The sequence below is a fragment of the Salvelinus namaycush genome, chromosome 23, assembly GCF_016432855.1.
Source record: "Salvelinus namaycush isolate Seneca chromosome 23, SaNama_1.0, whole genome shotgun sequence".
NCBI classification, from domain to species: Eukaryota; Metazoa; Chordata; class Actinopteri; order Salmoniformes; family Salmonidae; genus Salvelinus; species Salvelinus namaycush.
Genome location: NC_052329.1, coordinates 37,317,243 through 37,339,699, shown reverse-complemented (window position 1 = coordinate 37,339,699; position 22,457 = coordinate 37,317,243). Strand labels below are relative to the sequence as shown.

The 22,457-nt window shown below is 42.5% G+C and overlaps 1 protein-coding gene across 1 annotated transcript in view; it reads right to left on the bottom strand.

Annotated features, from left to right (window-relative positions):
• Positions 1-3,886: 3,886 nt before the first annotated feature.
• The window catches only part of LOC120018665 (leucine-rich repeat and fibronectin type III domain-containing protein 1-like protein), a 35,138-nt gene continuing 16,567 nt past the window's right edge, over positions 3,887-22,457 (bottom strand). The window contains exons 2-3 of the mRNA XM_038961865.1: positions 5,024-5,700; positions 3,887-3,957 (exon numbers count right to left, since the gene is read on the bottom strand). Coding sequence (XP_038817793.1) covers positions 3,887-3,957; positions 5,024-5,700 — 748 coding nt within the window. The remainder of the gene's footprint in view (positions 3,958-5,023; positions 5,701-22,457) is intronic.

Here is a 22,457-nt window from a genome sequence, read left to right as displayed (position 1 = left end):
ACCAGTACTGAGTCGAAGTGCAGGGGTTTATATGCAATTGAGGTCGATATGTATATACAGTTCCAGTCAAAATTTTGGACACACCTACTCATTCATGGGTTTTTCTTTATTTTCATTTACCAAATAAGTGTTAAACAAATCAAAATATATTTGAGATTCTTCAAAGTAGCCACCCTTTTCCTTGATGACAGATTTGCACACTCTTAGCATTCTCTCCACCAGCTTCATGCTCCAGGAAATATTTTCCAACAGTCTTGAAGGAGTTCACACATATGCTGAAAAACCCTTGAATGAGTAGGTGTGTCCAAACATGCCACCAGGGGTCTTTTCACAAGCCCCAGGTTCAGAACAAATTCAAGGAAACGTACGCATTATACAGAGCCATGAGTGCATAGAACTCCTTTCCATCTTATATAGCGCAAGTGAACGGCAAACCTGGTTTCAAAAAACAAATAAAGCAACACCTCATGGCACTACGCCTCTTCCCCATGTAACCTACTTGTTGTATGTATGTACTGACATGTATGTGTAACTGATAGATGCACACACACACACGTATGTCAATTGTAAAGTATTTTGTCTGTTATGTCTTTTTTGTTATGGGTCGGACCCCAGTAAAACTAGCTGCCGCCAATGGCCATCCTAATAAATGAATACATTTAAAAAAGAGTTGAAAGAGAAAGTAGGATTAGCTCCAGACAGATTTAGTGATGCGTCTAGGATTCTCTCCCACTGTGTTCCTCCATCAGTGTGTTCAGGACCTAATTGCGCTGATCGCTTACAAAATTTGATTCCTTAATTGCCTGTCTACCCATAATTATCTCCCGTCCGTTTAGCCAGGTTCTTAGTTAAGCCAGAGGAACCAGTGGAATGGGCAGGGAGGAGACGGGGGGGAGATGGGAGGCAAACATGAGATGTCTCTGGGAGAAAGATTGGGTTGGAGTGGTTTTCCTCCTCCAGAATAACCACATGTTACACTCAAACACCCTCCTTCTCCTGTCTGTAACCACAAGCTAATCAGACTGGAACTGTCTGGATCTTCTAACATGGTTGGCTAAATACAACACAGAACACACTCTCACACACAACCCTAAATTAGCTTTCTGATTTGAGTTTCTTTTTTTATCACCCTCCTTCATCTCAGAGCTACAGTGCCTTGCAAAAGTATTCATCCCCCTTGGCGTTTTTCCTATTTTGTTGCATTACAACCTGTAGTTTAAATGGATTTTTATTTGGATTTCATGTAATGGACATACAGAAAATAGTCAGAATTGGTGAAATAAAAAAATTACTTGTTTAAAAAAAAAACGTTTTTTAATAATTGAAAAGTGGTGCGTGCATATGTATTCACCTTTGCTATGAAGCCCCTAAATAAGATCTGGTGCAACCAATTACCTTCAGGAGTCACATAATTAGTTTAAAAAAGTCCACCTGTGTGCAATCTAAGTGTCACATGGTCTGTCACATGATCTCAGTGTACCTATTCTGAAAGGCCCTAGAGTCTGCAACACCACTAAGCAAGAGGCACCACCAAGCAAATGACACCATGAAAACCAAGGAGCTCTCCAAACAGTTGTGGAGAAGTACAGATCAGGGTTGGGTTATAAAAAAATATCCAAAACTTTGAACATTCCACGGAGCACCATTAAATCCATTATCAAACAATGGAAAGAATATGGCACCACAACAAACCTGCCAAGAGAGGGCCACCCACCAAAACTTAGGGACCAGGCAAGGAGGGCATTAATCAGAGAGGCAACAAAGAGACCAAAGATAACCCTGAAGGAGCTGCAAAGCTCCACAGCAGAAATTGGAGTATCTGTCCAGAGGACCACTTTAAGCCATACACTCCACAGAGCTGGGCTTTACGGAATAGTGGCCATAAAAAAGCAATTTCTTAAAGAAAGAAATAAGCAAACACATTTGGTGTTCACCAAAACGCATGTGGGAAACTACCCAAAACTATGGAAGAAGGTACTCCGGTCAGATGAGACCCAAATTGTGCTTTTTGGCAATCAAGGAAAATGCTATGTCTGGCGCAAACCCAACACCTCTCATCACCCCACATCCCCACAGCATGATGCTGTGGGGATGTTTTTCATCGGCAGGCACTGGGAAACTGGTCAGAATTGAAGGAATGATGGATGGCACTAAATACACAGATATTCTTAAGGGAAACCTGTTTCAGTCTTCCAGAGATTTTAGACTGGGACGGAGATTCACCTTCCAGCAGGACAATGGCCCTAGGCATACTGCTAAAGCAACACTTGAGTGGTTTAAGGGGAAACATTTGAATGTCTTGGAAGGGCCTAGTCAAAGCCCGGAACTCAATCCAATTGAGAATCTGTGGTATGATTTAAAGATTGCTGTACACCAGCGGAACCCATCCAAGGTGCTGGAGCAGTTTTGCCTTGAAGAATGGGCAAAATCCCAGTGGCTAGCTGTGCCAAGCTTATAGAGACATACCCCAAGGTGGCTCTACAAAGTATTGACTTTGGGGTGGGGGTGAATAGTTATGCATGCTCAAGTTTTCAGTTTCTTTGTCTTATTTCTTGTTTGTTTCACAAAAAAAAGATTTTGCATTTTCAAAGTGGTAGGCATGTTGTGTAATCAAATGATACAAACTTCCCCAAAAAATAAATTTTAATTCCAGGTTGTAAGGCAACAAAATAGGAAAAATGCCAAGGGGGGTGAATACTTTCGCAAGCCACTGTATCTGTGGCTGGCTTGATTGAAATATATGGTCAACTTGGTTAAATCATGAATAAGTCCTGGGGGGTTTGCTGACCTTGTGACCCGACCAGGGAGTGTTTCCTGGTCAACCCACATAGAGTACATGATCCTGTGTACACTCACCTTAGGCTGGGTCCCCATCCTGAGTCTGAAGACAGTCAGGTAAAGTAAGGTACAGTATGAGCAGGTCCAGGAATAGATCCAGGTGCATGAACAGGTCCAGGTATTGGCAAGTCCTGGTCCAAGTACAGGTCCAGGAACAGTAGTAGTGCTGTGGTAATGACAGCGGATACACAGACAGTCAGCCACAAAGGGATACAAGGCAATACGTTTCAAAAGCCACCGGCGAGGCCTTTGGCCCGTCTAGTTCCACTCCCATAGATTATGATGGTGAATTGAGTCCTTATTGAGTCCATCTAGGTGTGTTTTCATGGAAGGGTCCATGGATACAGTGTGAACTCCGGGGTCGCAAGGAGGAAGTCCGACAGAAGTCCTAAAAATGTTCCTGATTTATAATCTAATCTCCTTGATTCCTGGAACCCTGGAATATTCTGAAAAACATAAACATGAGCGATGGTTACTGATTGAGTTGAATGCATGACATTAATTACAACTGATCATGAAAAAATGTGCAATTGTTTGAATGGTAATTTGACTTATAATGATGATTTTGACTGGTTGGTGGATCAGATGTGTTTGTTTGTAATTGCCACTGTGCTATGATCGGTGTTGTATTGCTGCTACAGTGTGTTGGTGTAGGATGAAAATGTAAGTAATTGTAATTCAAGTTTTTGCATTATGTTGTTTGGATGTCTGCTGCTATCAAAGTGCAGCACTGAGTGTTAAGGGTGTGTCCTCTGCAATTAGTCTCGCTGAATATGGCATATGTGTGGGAACAGACTCCTGAGGGAGGTCTCTGGCAGTAACGTGGCTAGTAATATGTTAGCTCTGACTAAGTGATATTTTCTCTCTGACACGGCCATCTCTCCGTCTCAGTTTGTATCTATTCATCTATCTTACACTAAAGACCCCCCCCCCGCCCCCTCTCTCATCTTCTTCTCTCAAGTAGATTAATGGAGAGGAACAGGGAAAGAAGGGCACCATTACTCTTGGAGGTTGATGGCTGCTTCTCACCGAGAAGCAGAAGGAGTCATCAAATTTTAAAGTCGCTCCAGTCTCTGTGAGCCCTCTTGTCGTCGTCGGCAGCCGCGGGCGCCGGCGTGTCTGGTGGAAGAGACAAATAGAGGTGAGAGATGAGGCGGGTAGAGTTAGTGACAGCCAGGCTGGACGCGGCGCAGTGCATCCCTCGCCCTTCGTCTCAGGGACACAGCACTCGGGAGCCTGCGGACATGGCCGTGGGAATGTGATTCATGGCCCGGTATCATCTGTACCAAATTGGCACCGTTTTGTCTCACACAGGGGAGCTACACAGGTTTTGGCACAGATCTGATATGGGATCCGGCAAAGTGACTCCGATCTCATGGTAGCCTTGCACTTACTGGTTGTGTGTCGCATATGATTCTACTGGTGAAAGTAAATTATCATTACAGAATGTAAATGTATAGAGTGATTGTTCACTGCAGCACCTTTTGGGAATTCATTATCTGCATTGCAGTGCAAAGTGTGCATTACACAGCAATGACTGTGAGAATGTGGTTGGCTGCAAAGGTTTTGGTCAGGTTCAAGGGCAGCCAAACTCAACCGTTTTCGTTAACAAATTATCCTCAGTCTAGATTGATCATTTTGGTTCATTATGTCCCTTAATTTCAACCAAAATGTATTTTGCAGCTGCACTGAGTGATTGACGCTATTGAAAGAGAGGGCCTGTCTCTCCCTGACCCTGATTTAATTCACCATATTGATTTAGTGATTTACAATGCCAAGGCTCTGGAAATCCATGGCCATTCATTCAGAAAGTGCAATTATCCAATTGGAACAATGTATCCAAGCTTCTCACTCTGGAGAGGCTCTTAAAAATATACTTGTCTGTGGCCCATTGAGTCAGTAGAATAGCACAATTACATGTCTCAGAATTGGCGTTTTATGTGCTGCAATGAGGTGTGCTGGGTTGGGCTATGCAATGGACTCATGTTCAGTGGCAGAGCTCTAACTGCCGATACCTACTGTAGGTCACAGAAGGAATAAAAATGAATTACAAGCTAGATGTTTCAGACATGCCATAGAGATACCACATTGAAAACGGTAAAAAAATGGGGTCATTCACTGCCATTCTCTCTCATTAACCCCATTCACAACCATTTGTATCTGTCTCTATCGCTCAAGTACTTACTTCCCCCCACATTCACATTGGTGGCCTCTTTGGGTGTGAGCGAAGCTCTCCTCTTCATCTCAATGGCAGTCCTGGAGTGACGCCTCTTACTAGGCGACAGCAGGTCCTCAGCAGTCATGTCTGCTATCTGCACCGCCTTCTCACAGTCAACCACCAGCACCATGGTGTTAGAGTCCTTTTGGGTGGCATTAGGCGATGCCGCTCCACTCACACCCCCTCCTCCCCCTGTCCCTGGCCCCCCTCCCACCCCAGCAAAGGCATGAGCCTGTTGCTCCTCCTGGCTCTCTGTAATTTTAGACCCAGAGTGGGACACCTGTCCCCCAGCCTGTCCTCCGTTGGTCTGGGCACAGATGTTGTCCAGGGTGCCCACCTTACCTGTGTCCATGCCCTGGTGGCTGTAGACCTTGTAGCGGATCATGAGGATGATGATGAAGACGAGCACGGAGGCCACGATGATGCCACCAATAATGATGATCATGGTGCCGCCCAGGAACTGGCTGTGGAGGGCCTGGCACTGGCTGTACTCGGTCTCTGTGATGAACTGGACGCAGCCCACCTGCCGCGTGGCCGTCAACGAGGTGATGCCGTCGTCGTACACCGCCAGGACACACAGGTCGTACTCACGCCCTGACACCAGGTCACGAACCAGGAAGTCCTGACTGGTGGACGGGATCATTCTATTGATTAGAGAGAGGAACGTGTTTTAGGATTGATGACTGACACGATATATATACAGGAACAAATAATCTGTAGATGGGACATATTTTCAATTTTCAATTTCTGAGTAACAAAAGGTAGTGTAGATACTGGACTTGTCTAGAGGGCTATGTGAATCGATATGGATAGTTACTCGCTAAGACATACCTATCTTAAGAAATTGTTCCACAGTATTATAATAGCGTTATGGTACACCCCTTGGTTTGAGATGAGTGGTGCGATCAAACTGGTACAGCCCATTGGGCTCACGAGTGGGACCATCATAATGACAAACCTCAAAATCAATATTCAAGGGCCATAAAATGGATTTACCAGAAATGTATAACATGGAATATATTATGGATGAAAGTAATCCGTGTAAGGGTCCCTTGTGGATTCTCTGAAACGTTGACTCTGCAGAGAGCTTGTGAGTTACATCCACAGTCAATCATCTAACCCTGGTCCAATGAGTTCGTAGAGAAAGACCATATTGAGATCAATGTCCATCCAAGGAGTAAAGCATGTGCCCATTAGGTGCCAATACTACCAGATAATATGGTGCATGTAGGCTTCAGAAGCACTGTATGTTGCTCCAACACAAGCCATTTCATTTTCCTTTTGGTACCATACCTTTTCATTCTGAAATCACCCCTTTCTGCACCAAACTGAAATTACTGTATATGATTGGACTCCATTTGTCAGGTAATTTTTCAGGATTGCTCCACTTTTCCTAGATTATGTCAATGATCTTGTCCCATTCCTGCAGCTGTGCAGCACTATCACGAGGGCAAGGTCAGGGGGGAAAAAAATATGAACAAAGAGACAATAAAACCATGCAGTCGTCGGTAGACACCGTTCCCTGTGATAATAGTCTGGTGAATCCGACCTTTGCAATGACAACAGTATGCAGACTGTTGTGACGGAAAGGACAAAGTCGTCAACACCGTAGTACAGACCGCTGAAATGCACTGTGATAGTGTGCGGTCACGCGTGTGATCTCTGACAGTATACGTGAGCAGTGGTATTTTCCTGCATACGTCCGGGAACTCTTTCACTAGGGAAAAAGGAGAGGATGACGGTCATTAAAAGTGATGCCGGCGACATCTTGAGCTGTGATTAAATGTCAGTCTCCATTCGCTTAACTCCAAAAAGCTTCCAAATCTCCCATTTTCATTACGTGTGTGTCATTATCTGGCTAACAAGTCTTGACATTTAAATTCACTTCAACAGTTCAAAAAGCTGAGTTTGTAAACAATGCCCAGTGTCATCTCATTAAGCCGCCTTGCTTGAGGTAGAACACAGTAGAACACTTAAGTTAAGAAAACTCTCCTGGACTTGTTAAAATAAATTATAATCATTTAATGTTAACCATTATTTTGAAGACGTAGAGAAGACATTGTTGACAGGGTTGAAAGAATGGGTGACTTTGGCTAGGACCTTGTTACTGTCCATCCCGAAATGTCCTCCACCGAGACACAGTGACTGAGAATGTGCATTGCTCAGTACAGTGTTAAATCACAAGGTGCCTCCAGTTTGAGCCTGCGATCATTAGAACCCCTATTCAATATAAACCAAGGAATTTTCTAACTTTTCTGGCTGGAAGTTTAACATGTACACTAAGGACAGAAAAAAATTGTAAATATAATAATGGAAATGTCATTTTCATTTGTCAAATACATGTTCTACTAGCAGAGGAAGCTGTTACGCAAACCAGACATAATTAAATAGGAAATATTCTCTGAGTTGTTTGCACCAACTTCCGAAAAATCTAGTGCATACAAGAAAATGATTTCACTTATGTGAATTGACAAAATGAAGTACATGGGGAAAAGTAACAATAATCGTAACCCTGACATACAGCCAGAAATGTTATTGCTGCCACTGCAACCTCTTCCTAATCTTTTTTCACCCAGATTATTTTTGCATCTTCTTCTAGAGGCTTTTCCAATTCAGTACCAGCTAGAGAAGTGACGTGTCAACGACAAGGTTATGAAAGGTTCAAATCCACGTTCTCCATTCAGACAATCAACCAACCATAACCTTAGCCTTGGTCTTATCTCCATTTTTTAAGAGTCATTGTAGCTAATGCTCTTACAGACAATCTTATCAGATGTCTGAGTCCAAGGGAATTCCTCTTTCACATGTAATACAAAGGCCTTAACGGGGATTGGAGAATATAGGAATATAAATAGGTTTTAGCTGATATAATGTTCTTCCATTTATCTTGGTCAATGTTCTTGTGTTCGAATCACTATCACACTTACACTGGCTGGAAATTGGTTGAGTGTATTCCTATTAAAAGGTGAAAGACGGTGCTAGAAGACGTTTATTAATTGCGGATCCCCTGAGGTGGCCGTTTTGCTTGGGAACTCCTCCAACCTATCGACTACTAAAATGAGAGCACCTGTTTGAGGAAGAATTATCCTAATCCAACTAGGATCACGGAAAAGTCTTCAAATTAGTCCACGAGTCAGCAAAGACAATTTTCTTCTCTCTTTCTCCATCTCTCTCTCTCTCCCTATGTTTGTCTCTCTCGGTGTGTCGCTCTCTCTCTCTCTGTGTCTCTGTTCCCCTTTCTCTTCCTCTCTCCTTTAATAGTTAATGTTATGGTCTGTAGGGGAAAAAGTAGATCTCAATCCTGGATCCTATTAAAGTGTGGCAGGGAGAAGGAGGAGCTCTATGACTAGCCACTTTAAAAGTGCTCTGAAGTCCTCTTATTTGCCTCACCGTTGCCTGTTCTTTTGACTGGAAGCCCAGAGTCTGCCTCATTCTGTCTCTCTCTCTCTGTATAGGGATGACATCCAGACTGCCTTTACGGAGAATCCTCATGGCACAATGCTGAACAAAGTCACCTTGATCTGGGCTGTGCAGAGGACCTTTATCTGGTGTTTTTGTGCTTTGGTTTATTGCGGGATTTATCATGGACATGGCAGCTCTGGAATAGGCTATCAGACATGAGACACTTTAGGTGTAAAACACATGAACATAGCTACAAAAAGGAATAGAAAAAAGTTATTGGAGCGATGCAGGGGGACTGATTTCTGATTCATGAAACATCCTTGCGGCAGATACCCCAAATTAAATTACTCCACAATGAAGCCTGGTGCCGATTGTGAATAGGGAAGCAAATTATTCTCTTTGTGGGAAATTTAGGGCAGAGAAATGAAACTGCTATTCTTTTTTTTCTCCGAGGCTGATTGAAATCTCTAAGTGAAGAGCCTGATGAGATGAATGAAGCTTGAAATGGAATGCAAATGAAATGCTGCTTCTTGGTAAATAACTACGACAATCAGCTTGTTGATCCCAAAATGCATCATTGGATCACTAATATTGATAAATCCTTATTTGGTAGGTGTTAAAAACCAATTTCCTAATATAATTATTTAAATGCACCACATATGCATACTCTAAACAACATACAGTATACAACATTGGCCTATAGTAATAGAGGCCTTGATCCCCTAAGACAGGTATGAAAGAGCATGTTTTAAATTACAGTACCAGTTAAAAGTTTGGACACACCTACTCATTCAAGGGTTTTTCCTTATTTTTACTGTGTTATACATTGTAGAATATTAGTGAAGACATCAAAACTACGAAATAACACATATAGAATCATGTAGTAACTAAAAAAGTGTTAAACAAATCAAAAATATATTTTATATTTGAGATTCTTCAAAGTAGCCACCCTTTTCCTTGATGACAGCTTTGCATCTTTGCATTTAAATCACTTTTTTTGGTTACTACATGATTCCATATGTGTTATTTCATAGTTTTGATGTCTTCACTATTATTCTTCAATGTAGAAAACAGTAAAAATAAAGAAAAACCCTTGAATGAGTTGGAAGTGTTCAAACCTTTGACTGGTATCGTATATCTATATATTGTACTTTGTCTGGAATCTTTAGAGGGGTGATAATTAATTTGTGCTACAGGTGCAGTCTTTCTACCTGTGACATACACTGTTTTTTAATATTGGTAGTAGCTCTTACTAAAATCAGCCTCCATGTTTTCTCAAGAGGAATAAGTATGAACACAAAAATATGACAAAAAATGACATTTCCTTCCCACATAATCCCATCTGTAGGGATGCACCGTATAATTTCCTGAATGATTGGCATGCAGTCTGGCGGAGAAACGCTGACCTAAAAAATTGCATGGTGGATGATGGCGTATCGAGGAAGCAGTGGGAATTAAAGGCGTATCGCTAGTGAGGTGTGTATGCTTACACACCATGCTCATTTATTTATACAATTATCAGAGCTAGCTGTCGTCTCAGGCACACCTGAATAGGTTACTAACCAGCCCCCATTGACTGAGGGGGTCGGGAGAGTGGTAGTGCATGCAACTTTGAATCACTGCACGCACGCACGCACGCACGCACGCACGCACGCACGCACGCACGCACGCACGCACGCACGCACGCACGCACGCACGCACGCACGCACGCACGCACGCACGCACGCACGCACGCACGCACGCACGCACGCACGCACGCACGCACGCACGCACGCACGCACGCACGCACGCACGCACGCACGCACGCACGCACGCACACACACACACACACACACACACACACACACACACACACACACACACACACACACACACACACACACACACACACACACACACACACACACACACACACTCTCTCCCAAGGCTGTGCTACCAGTTTCCCCAAATGGGCTTTTCCAAAAGGAAGGTTGAGGATAAGTGACAGTCAATTCCTCTGACTCTCTGTGATGTCCCATTGATATCAGGTACGCGTCAGGTGGCCCCAGAATGGAATTCAGATGGGAAATATGTAATGCTCTTTGTAAAATAAATGTGCTTGACAGGATTCATTATACCAGGTTGGGAGAATAGACAAGCCAGAGGTGAACTCAATTAGAGAGAGACAAGATTCTTCATAAAAATTGTCGAGCAAAGTTTCAGTTTGAGGATTTACATTTTGATTCATGGGGCTGAACTTATTTTCCCCTGGTATTTCCTTAGCCAGTTTGGGGTCATTGAGAAGCTCTGTTTGGGGACAGATTAGAACCAACACACAAACACTAATCCCTTCTTAAATCTCCACGCATCAGGCTGCATTTCCACTGCATTTTAAATTAGTTACAAACATCCATTTAATACTGATGAGTCAATGATTCAAATAGAAGTTGATTGATAAAATAGTAAAAAATTAAATACTGTTGGTGCCGCTGCTCTCAAGGTTACACACATACCTCTACACAAACACATAAAGATGCACGTGCGGATGAACGCACATGCATATACACAGACACACACACACACAGCTGCCTGTCAGCTTCTCTAAGTGCGTGAATGTGGCTGTATTGTGCCGACAGGCCTGGTTGCCACAGAGACTCCGTGCCACGCCCCATTATTCATTCTCCTCAGAACATCAGGGAAAACGCTGCCCCCGGGCCCCAGAACAAAGAGCACAGGCAGGGACAATCAGTCTGTGTGTAGCAGAGCCTATATCTGCTCCTCGTTTCCCTTCTGAACTAGGCCTCTACCCTCCTGATCCTTAGCACAGACTGAATTCTGCCCATAATGTTGTGTGTTTGACTAAAAGGGCCTGTGTGTGGTGAGGAAGCAGGTCATGGATAAAATATCTGCAGAAAGGGAAGTGCCCACTCCTGCCTGCCAAGCTCTCCCTTCACCTGTAAGCAGGGGTCTGATGTATTATTGACGTTGGTTGGCCCCCACTGCGGTGAGGAGCAGTCAGAAGAGACATTTAGCCAGCACATAATCTTGGTTACCCAGAAATAAAAGTTATCACTTCCTGTTAAACTTCTGGTGGGAATGTGCTGTGAAATTGTGATTTCCGTTGTGTGAAGGAAAGAAGCGAAGTCTCTTCCCTCGCATAAGGAAACTCTCGGCCACGCCCCTCCCTTATGCTAATTTTACCTGTATTTATGATCCGGGTGGACAGGCGCAAAGCAGTAATAATGGATGATTGAGTGAGTACTGAATGTTTTCAACACAGATATTTTGAATCTTAGCAGTGTCCACTCCATCCTGTCGTTTAAGCCACTGCAACAGTTGTGCGTAAATTGTTTGACTGGCAAAGAGGACGATTTCGCTAGCTTGCAAACTAGCAACATACACCAAGCGATGTATGGAGAAAATGTCTTCAAACAACCATGTTCAGCAAGCGGTTGATAGGACTGGCAGTGGACGAAGCGTGTGCCTGTTGTTCACCGGTAAGTATACATTTCAGATGAACTCTGGCTAGCCATTGGCATTGCAGTTAGCTAGCTGTATCATTCATTCTACATTACTATCAACTGGCCCGCTGTATCAGGCAACTTTACTGTAGATGATAGGGAAAACAAAAATATTTGCTAGCTATCCATCTGATTGAGAAAAGTTGAGAAAAATGCCATTAAAACGCCTTAGGACTAGGCCCCTTTTTTCTCTATTTCCGCCTGAATGACGTGCCCAAAGTAAACTGCCTGTAGCTCAGGCCCTGAGGCCAGGATATGCATATAATTGGTACCATTGGAAAGAAAACACTTTGAAGTTTGTAGAAATGTTAAAATAATAAATACTTTTTTTTTGAGAGACCATCCTCTTAGAAATGCAAGAGAAAGGTCATATTGTAAATTATCCCTGGACGCAATTCCTATGGCTTCCACGGGGTGTCAGCAGTCTATGTTCAAGGTTTCAGGCTTGTAACTTCAAAAATAAATAAGAAATAACACTTTTGGTAGGACACAGTCTTGGAAATCCGTGTGTGAGCGCGCCATGAAGAAATTACGCACTTGCTAAAATCGGTTTCCTATTGAACATAATTCTTTCCGAAATAAATATTATAGTTTGATACAATTTTATGGTATCTGAGGAGAAAATAGAAACAGATTTTGACTTGGCGAAACAAAGTTTAGGGGTAGATTTTCGGATTCCTTTCTCTGCAAGTAGATTACTCAAATTGATGGTGCGAAGTAAACAGACTTTATGGGACATAAAGAAGGACTTTATCTAACAAAACGACACTACATGTTATAGCTGGGACCCTTTGGATGACAAATCAGAAGAAGATTTTCAAAAAGTAAGTGAATATTTAATCCTGTGCCGGTGGACAAATATTTTGATGTGGGGCGCCATACTCAAACAATTGCATGGCATGTTTTTTGCTGTAAATCGGACAGTGCAGTTAGATTAGCAAGAATTTAAGCTTTCAGCCGATATAAGACACTTATATGTACCTAAATTTAACCTCTCTAGGGTACGTGAGACGGTAGCGTCCCACCTCTTCAACAGCCAGTGAAACTGCAGGGCGCCAAAACAACAGAAATCCCATAATTAAAATTCCTCAAACATACATGTATTTTACACCATTTTAAAGATACACTTGTTGTAAATCCAGCCACAGTGTCCGATTTCAAAAAGGCTTTACGACGAAAGCAAACCAAACGATTATGTTAGGTGAGTGCCTATTCACAGAATAACACAGCCATTTTTCCAGCCAAAGAGAGGATTCACAAAAAGCAGAAATTTTGATAAAACTAATCACTAACCTTTGATGATCTTCATCAGATGACACTCATAGGACTTCATGTTACACAATACATGTATGTTTTGTTCGGTAAAGTTCATATGTATATCCAAAAATCTGAGTTTACATTGGCGCGTTACGTTCAGAAGTTCCAAAACATCCGGTGATTTACAGAAATACTCATTATAAATGTTGATGAAAATACAAGTGTTATGCATGGAATTTTAGATGCACTTCTCCTTAATGCAACCGCTGTGTCAGATTTCAAAAAGCTTTACGGAAAAAGCAAACCATGCAATAATCTGAGGTCATTCACTTACCTTTGATGATCTTCATCAGAATGCACTCCCAGGAATCCCAGTTCCACAATACATTTTTGTTTTGTTCGATAATGTTCATCATTTATGTCCAAATTCCTCCTTGTTGTTCTAGTGTTCAGTACACTTTCCAAACTCACGACGCACGTTCAAGTCCAGCGGAAAGTACAGACAAAGTTTAAAAAGTTATATTACAGTCCGTAAAAACATGACAAACAAAGTATTGAATCAATCTTTAGGATGTTTTTAAAATAATTATTCAATAATGTTCCAACCGGAGAAGTTCTTTGCCTTCAGAAGTGCGATGGAACAGAGCTTGCTCTCACATGAACGCGCATGGTCAGCGCATGTTCAGGTCATGGTAGACCTTACTCAATCCCCTCTCATTCGGCCCCACTTCACAGTAGAAGCATCAGACAAGATTCTAAAGACTGTTGACATCTAGTGGAAGCCTTAGGAAGTGCACCATTACCAATATCCCACTGTATCTTCAATAGGAGCTGAGTTGAAAATCGACCAACCTCAGATTTCTCACTTCCTGGTTGGATTTTTTCTCAGGTTTTTGCCTGCCATATGACTTCTGTTATACTCACAGACATAATTCAAACAGTTTTAGAAACTTCAGAGTGTTTTCTATCCAAATATACTAATAATATGCATATTCTAGCTTTTATGGCTTTGTAGCAGGCCGTTTACTCTGGGCATGCTTTTCATTCGGACGTGAAAATACTGCCCCCTACCCCAAAGAAGTTAAGAGGTTCAACTAGTTAGCTAGATTGAAACTTCTGGGCGGAAAGCTAGCTAACGTTAATTCCCACCATCACTTTGAGATTGGTTCACCTTAGCCTAGCTAAGTGGACTGTAGCTAGGCTTCTAGAAAATAACTAGCTAGCTATTTAATTGCTAGCTATATTTTAAAAAGACTAGTTACTGACTATGAAACACTTTTTGTCAAACTACTTCATTCCCCTGCCTGTTGATGCATTTTGAGACTGAAAAAGTTGGCAATACTGATAAATGCCTCTCCAGATTTTACTAACAATAGGCTTGCTTTTTGGCTGACTAGGAATGTGCACATTTACCTTAGTGTTTCGTTAATTAGCTAAGTTACTGACTGACTAGGCTAATTCTTATTCATGTTGTTGTTGCATTTCAGGTGGCGAGGGAGTTGGGTCACAGAAAGCAGGATGCCGCAGGCAGACCAGGGCCCCATATCCAGAAAGCATCTTAGAATAGCAGTACTGATTTAGGATCAGTTTTGGCTTTTATATCACAATGAATATGATTACACTGACAAGGGGGAGCTGGTCCTAGATCACCCATTCATACTCTGAAGACACTGAATAAGGGCCCTGGAATAAAGCCATTGCCCAATACCTTACACAGCAGTTGTTTCACCACAGGACCATAGAGGTATTACAGTCCATGCGTATGAACTGCATAGAAGGGAATTTTCATATGCAGTGGATCAGTGGCACTAACAAATGGGTTGAATTGTTCAGCAACATGTGCAGTAATTGCTAAAATGGCTTTGCTGATGAAAGGTACACATGCATTTATTGTCATGCCGTCTCATGGGCCTGGAGAGTGACACACATCTTCAAGCTGCCTGACTGAATACTGGGGCCTTCAGTGCTACCGGAAGCCAGGGCCTTACCTGGGAGCACAGCAACAGGCTCTCTCTCACAGCCATTCTGTCAACATGTATTGTATGTCTCCTCTCAAATTCATACGAAGTACTATGGGCAAAAGCATTGACTTATACTCACTTAGTCAAGATTGAAGAATGGGTCAAATGGACGGGGATATACAGTATATTTTAGTTGACACACGTGTGTGATGTGTCTGATATACATTCATTAAAAAGTATTTGACCTTTTGTCTCAAACTCTAAGCGCTATCTTGATGTTGAAGTTAACACAGGAGTAAAACAAAATATAGACCAATGTGGCAAACATGCTACGAACAAGTCATTGTTTTTAATCTAACAATTGAAAAATGAAAATGAATTGCTTATACAAAACTTTATTGCATTTGGTCAATCCCAAAATGTGTTAATTAAAATGGTTAGTTGCATCCTTCTTAAAGGAAGCGTCTGTGGATAGCTGACAACAGGGTGGCAGGTTTTTTGATCTGCTGTTCTAGAGTTCCATAGCCCAGAAGACTCACCTGGGGACAGGGGGATGGACACACAAGTTAGTTTTTACACAAATCTGTGAGACTTTTACAGGGAGGAGAGAGAATGAGTTTGAGTGAGTACATTAAATCCAATCCAACCAGTGGCCCAGGACAATATGCTATGTGATCACACAGGCAGACGGCCATAGTAAAGGAGATCAACAGAGTGCATCAAGTATACTATTATGAGTCGAGCTTACTTCTCTGCGCTCTGGAGAGATCGCAGGTAATTTGTCAGAAGGCTCTAGAGGTCCTTGGACCATTCTGTCTCTGTATCACCTGGAGAGAAACAGATAGAGGTGGGCTTGAAATACAGTTGAAATTACAATCCTCACCCCTGACCTCCCACGGGCACAGGTCCTCCTGCATAACCCTCTAATCACAGCCTCTGACAGAGAATTACTCCAGGATTATACAGGAGTATAAAATTACTATTACAAGAGTACAATCATGCAATGTAAAGGAAAAAATATTATGACTAACTAACACATAGTGCTCCATGTTCCTGCTGGTAGCAAGCCTCAACCTGGATGCATATACATATGTGCCTTGTAGAATGGTGGCATTTATCTCCACCAGGCTCCACGAAATCAGGTGACAAACCTGCAGAGATAAACAAAAGAAAATTGAAACTGCAATTAGGATTCATGTATCAGTTTGCCTATTTCCTGATTCATGTCTGTAAATAACAACAATAGAGCTAATTTAAAAAAAAAGATGACACCACCCAAGTGAATTATATTATGGCACCAAGTCTCATATCACTAACAATTGCTACCTCGACTCATTCCACCATAGCATCATGCTCCTCCTTATTTTACTGTAGCTAGCTGTTAACTTAAATAACTGATTTGAGACCCAACTTTGCAGCCAAACTGACTCAAATATGGCCCAGGTAGCTAGCTAGCTAGCTAGGTGACAACCCTATTAATTCTATAAGTAGGCTACACCTCTGAGTTACATCTGTAGGATATAGACGGCTAACGGGATCTAGCTAACGTGAGGTAGCTAATCAACATGAACTGCTTCTGACACATGCCACAATCCTTCTTGCTATACATCTTACAGATATAGCTACCGTAGGTAGCAAGATAATGGTTTACAATAATTGCAGATTAGTTCATTATCTAGCTAGTTATGTGTTAAACTGACAGTCTGCCTGTAAAATGCAACAAGTTAGCTAGCTAGATTTCTAACCAATAAGCTAACGTAAACTCACCCCATTCCGTACAAATGTGCGCAACCACAACATTCAAACGAGGCTACAAAGAAAACTAATGGGACTGTAGCGACTGTGTTGACTTCAAAATCGGGGGTGTGAACTACGTTTCTATTCAAGCGTTGATCGACATGGTAATGGCTCTATAGTATTGGAGAGAAGTTTTAAAAAACGGACCCTCAGTAACGTACAGCACGCATAAAGCAACTATATCTGTCTTACAATCTCTCTCCACCAGGTGTAGCACGTCTCTCATCCTTTAAAAACAAGGAATGGACATTGACGGGGGTAAGGGGGGGGATACCTAGTCATTTTTTGCGTCATCACTGCATGCGATCATCATTCTCAAAGCCGCTGTTTACTTCTAAGATCACTTTAGCACCGCCCTAAAAACCTGATTCAAATTCGACACAAACCTTCAAATAGGTATGTAATGACACATTATATAAACTCTTTATAGTGTTTTATTTACATTTTAGAGGCGATAAGGTGATAAGTTGGACAGATCGAGTGAAAAAAAGCAATTTTCCCACACAACATCTCTCCTTCTCACTATCACGCATTAGTTTCGCTTCCCCACCTGCCATTTTTAAAAAGACCCGACGGGGCTCATTGCCTTCTTGAATCATGCAGAAGCGGGCAGCGTGGGGATCCTGTAATTGATTCTGTTGGAAAGGGGAGAAATTGTGCTTTACAATGGTGTTGACATTACAGTTGTTCTTGAAGTATTACGTTTTTGGGGCGCTAAAATATGGTCAATTGTACGGACCAAGGTGATGTACAAAAGTGAGTGAGTTTACGTTAGCTACTGTAGCTAGCCTAACACTTACTCCTTAACGTTGGCTTACCATGCTTTCAGGACAACTCCACATTCTTCTTGCCAATCCCGATCGACTCCTTCGTGCCTACTCCTGTCATTTGGGTCTTCTTCTAGGTTAAAAACATTATGTCTGTAGACAGTCTGGTACCTTATTGTCAAAAAGCAACCCACTCGGGATACAGCCACCTGGTGCAGTGTTCCAGAGCTGTTCATCGGCACAGCCGCATCATTTTAATTTCAAATGTCCAATCTTGAATAAAATAAAAAGAAAGTGACATATCATATTGATACATATATGCACTACACATTATTGTTTTGGGGGTGTTAAGTGAAACTTGACATTTAATGAAAATATAAAATGTAGAACGAACGGTCCGTCTTCAGTGTTTCCCCATAGGTACAATAACTACTGCGCACAGGGCTTGAAATCATCTCCCCAGTTTAAGCACTGCCTTTGCCTAATCCATATCCATCCAAATAATCAATGAATAAAACACAAAACCAGGAACTAGATTTTAGGTTTTATTTATTTGCACCAAAGAAAAGAAGTGAAGGACAAAACAGTACAAATAAAAAATGGTGTGCAGGTGAGGTTGGAAGCCCAAAAGGGTTCATATGAAAACCACACCACAAATATAGGTACATATAACTACTGCTGCTCATAATCACAAAATTCGACATAGGTCTTGACAGATTCTAGCCTTTTAAACGTCCACGAGAAATCTGTCCACGAGAAATTAGCCAGCACAGAACACGCCCAAGGCCTCTCTGCCTGAGCCGGCGCCTCAGCCAAGCAGAGAGAACTGTGGCAAGGGGAGAGTAGGACAGGCATGACCAGCCTCTCAAACAGACAGCAATTTTTTCATCATTTATTCATGAGCTAACCTCGGTGCCCTCTACCTGGTGGAGAGGAAGCACTGGAAACCATGCTAGGTTTCCCCACCATGCTAATCAGAGTGTGCGCTTCAGAGCTGCATCATATGATGAGCGATACTAAATAGGGGTCGACAACAGGGCGCTTCAAGCTCTACAACATGCGCTTTAGGTAAATAGGAATAAACATGACTGGTTAGAAAATGAATCCGTGTGAATAATTAATTTCCGCAGCCCTCAACACAAAATGGTTGCACGATGACCTTTGCCCTGCAACCTGGTTCTGTCAGCCCGGCTCAGAGTGGTGTGTCAGAGACCTCTGGCCATGCAGACAGTAAGTGTGAGAATGCTATGTTATTGTATATGAGCCTAAACAGCTATGTTGTAATTCTTCCCACAGGCTATTCAGGATGCTGCAATTTCTCTCCACACCACCTCTTTCTCCTCCCTGACTCCCCCGCAGTGCATCTTAAAAGACAGAGCCCTTGTCTATCTTATTTTTCTGTGTACTCGAGGCATCTCGCACCGAGTGGATAAAAGACTTCAGATGAATACCCAGAGGTCTCTCTTTTTACTATCCCTGTGACGTCGGCAATAAAACATTCACCTCATCTGTAAAACACACAGATACTGCTTATGTCTTAAAACACACACTCTCAAACCGGGAAACACTGCAGTAAATATCTATCCAAGGTATAACCGGATTTTAACGTGGCATCTGTACGAACCTCATAATCGCTGTGTGTCCCATTCCCAGTGCAGATGAAGTACCTACTATGCACTCCTTTAGTATGCACCAGAAGATAAAAGCACCAGATATATATATATATATATATATATATATATAGGGATCCATTGGAAGGCCCATTCCCATGTAGCCTTTGAATCAGTGGTGGAGTTCGTTTTGCATGGCTCGGTGCTCCAGGTGGGTGAAGATTTCACTTTAGGACCAATGGAAACGCTGCCTACCCGGGGAACCGGGCCATGCAACACGAACTTGACCATTTCCATGCTGTTGCAATGCAACCAACCAGAAAGTGTTAAACATCAGAGACCAGTGACACATATGCAACAGCCTTGAGATCCCACAGTCTACCACCATTAACAGCAAAACATCTCCATTTACCCAGCAGCCTCTCTGTCATTCAGCGTTTTATCCCCCAGATGAGACACTGTCAGTCGCTGTCTCTAACGAAAAACAAACCCGACCGTCGGGGATCTTGCTAAAACGAATTGGGTAAGAATCAAAAGGTAGGATGAATGGAATTTTGATATCAGTGCTCAGCATTAGGAGCTATTTATATTCCCGCACTGCTGCGTTCCCTCACCCCGGTGTTGGGGCGGGCTAATTCATTGTCTTTATGGAAGAGGAAGGGATAATAAGACCCCTGTGGAGGACGCGAGATCCTTTTAGCTGCAGAGAGTGTGGCGTCAACTCCACTAGCCTCGTATCTTCACAGGGGCAGCCAGACTCATTTGAGGGAATTAAAGAAGCCCCCTCAGTGACAAACACGTGGAACACCCGGGCATAGAGCACACTGGCACAGTAGACCAGGAGACAGGGCTACACGGATTGGATTGTGATGACAATGGCACACAAAGTGAAAGACAAAAGCGCACATTGGTTACAGTAGGGGACTTTGGCAAAGGCAAGGATTTACATTGCGCTTTTGCTAATCTTAAAATTGGGGGATCTGGGTGAAGATGTGTGGTTGGATGTGTGTTGCTGCCCATCTGCCAGTGTCACTCCTGCCCTCCCTCAGTGTGAATAATGTATGGACTGAGATTGCGGAGGTTCTGCGGTATCGCGCAACGCTGATAAGAGTTAACTTTACTCCCTCGCTAATGTGGTGTGATGCAAGCTCTTCCAAGCATGTTGCAGAGGGCGGAGAGACACGTCACGCGTCACCGGCCACGGACAGACAGGTTACCGATACAGAGGGGAGAATCACAGAATGGTTTGCCAGACTCTGAGCAAGTCAGAGAGAGTTGGCTGGTAATCCCTTGGGATAATTGTCATGGCCATCGTCATCATCCTAATTATAGAGGCCAATGTCATTACTGATATCAGTCACTACTTTCAAGCCTGTCATCTATGTCATGCTTCGGGTTGTCACCGTCAATAGCCAAATAATTACCATCATCACAGGCGTCATGACCGTCACCGCCATATGAAAACTCCATTAATAAAGTTGTTTTCATCAGATCCATCGTCATCCGTGCACCCTCGATATTGTCTAATGCATATTCACCCACAGCTAGAGTAAAAAGCAAAATAATATGATCTCTCGTTTTCATTAAAATGAACAACTAATTATACCTTTGTAAAACCGTTAGTGTAGCGCTCCTTGTCTCTAATGGATTGTACGCCACCACAGCATGACATATTAGTAATGGCTAGTGATGAATGCGGTAGCTCTCGACGGCGTTATCTCCTGCTTTTATTCCACTGGAAGAGGAGGACATTTGTGTAAGTGCTAATTGTGTGGTGGCTGATAAAATGGAGAATACAGTACATACCGGCGGGATGAGAGATTAAGAACAACAGAGGGTATAAAAGTAATGTATCTTTCCTTTCTGCAATCGCTGTAGGCGGTCATGGTAAGAGGGCACATTTATGCAATTAGAGTCTGCATGTACCGTACTGCATGCAAGAGACCCTGCTGACAATGCATTTGGCTATCCTCGCTTCACGATACAGGGAGGAAACTTTATTTGCATGCCATTAAGCTGTGTAAACACATCAGACCCTGAATTAGGTGATGCACAACGCCATTACAGCATAGCAAATATTCTCTTAATATATAGCTAACATCACTTTACGGCTTACAGTGAATCCTCATCGCCATGTACTCGTTTTCTGCTTACTATGCAGTTACCATTGCATACACTACTAATGTGTCTGTTCTTTTTGTGATCAAATGTTTCTGTTGTTTTTAGTAAGGTACACATGGACAAAGAAGTGACAAGATGGAACAACACATACAGTTCCCATCCCACCCCCCACCCGCAGGACTAGTAGTTCACAATAGCTAACTTTTTACAGTCATACGCTGATGAAAGAGCAGTAATGTTTCTTTCACTCGGCCCATGCGTACGCGCTACAGACATTTCCATGTTTACAATGTCCATGAATGATAGCAGCCACTGCTGTCTGTTTTAAAGAATGAGGAGCCTGCCAACGCGAGGCTATCAACTTCTTGGCCGCTGTTAATCCAGCCAGCCAAATACGTCGCCGTCTGACAGATAGGTCTACAGTAGTATCATCAATTAACAATAACATAGATGGTGAACATGGTACATTTCTATACCAGAGAGGCAGGATGAAACACAACTCCAGAAACGTAAAACCTCCGGACATTACCAAACCATATGAAAAATACAATGTACCAGGAGAACTCTGAGGGCACAGTGAGCAGGTTGGGGGAATGTCTAGCTTTAAACTTGAATAGTTGGCATGGTGTCCAGTAATTGCTATGGGCAGAACTTGTGTCTGTTCTGTCCTCTTCACGTTATGATATGACTGAAATGCCTTATCATAATACTGGAGTCAATATCATGATCATCGCAGTCCACTTTAATGATTCAGGAGGAAACTAAAAAAATACTCCCATCAAATATGAGTGAGAATTAAGAAGTTCATGTGTAAATACAGAGCAATACATAATTCAAACTCCAAAAGTCACGATACAAAAGAAAGAGCCATCATACAATGCAGTATATGGAGTCTAACAGCCCAAGATGTACTCTTAAGGAGCCTACCGTTACTCCTTAAGGTCCAAGGATCTTATGTTATTTTCAGAGATAGACTGGCTCTGGCA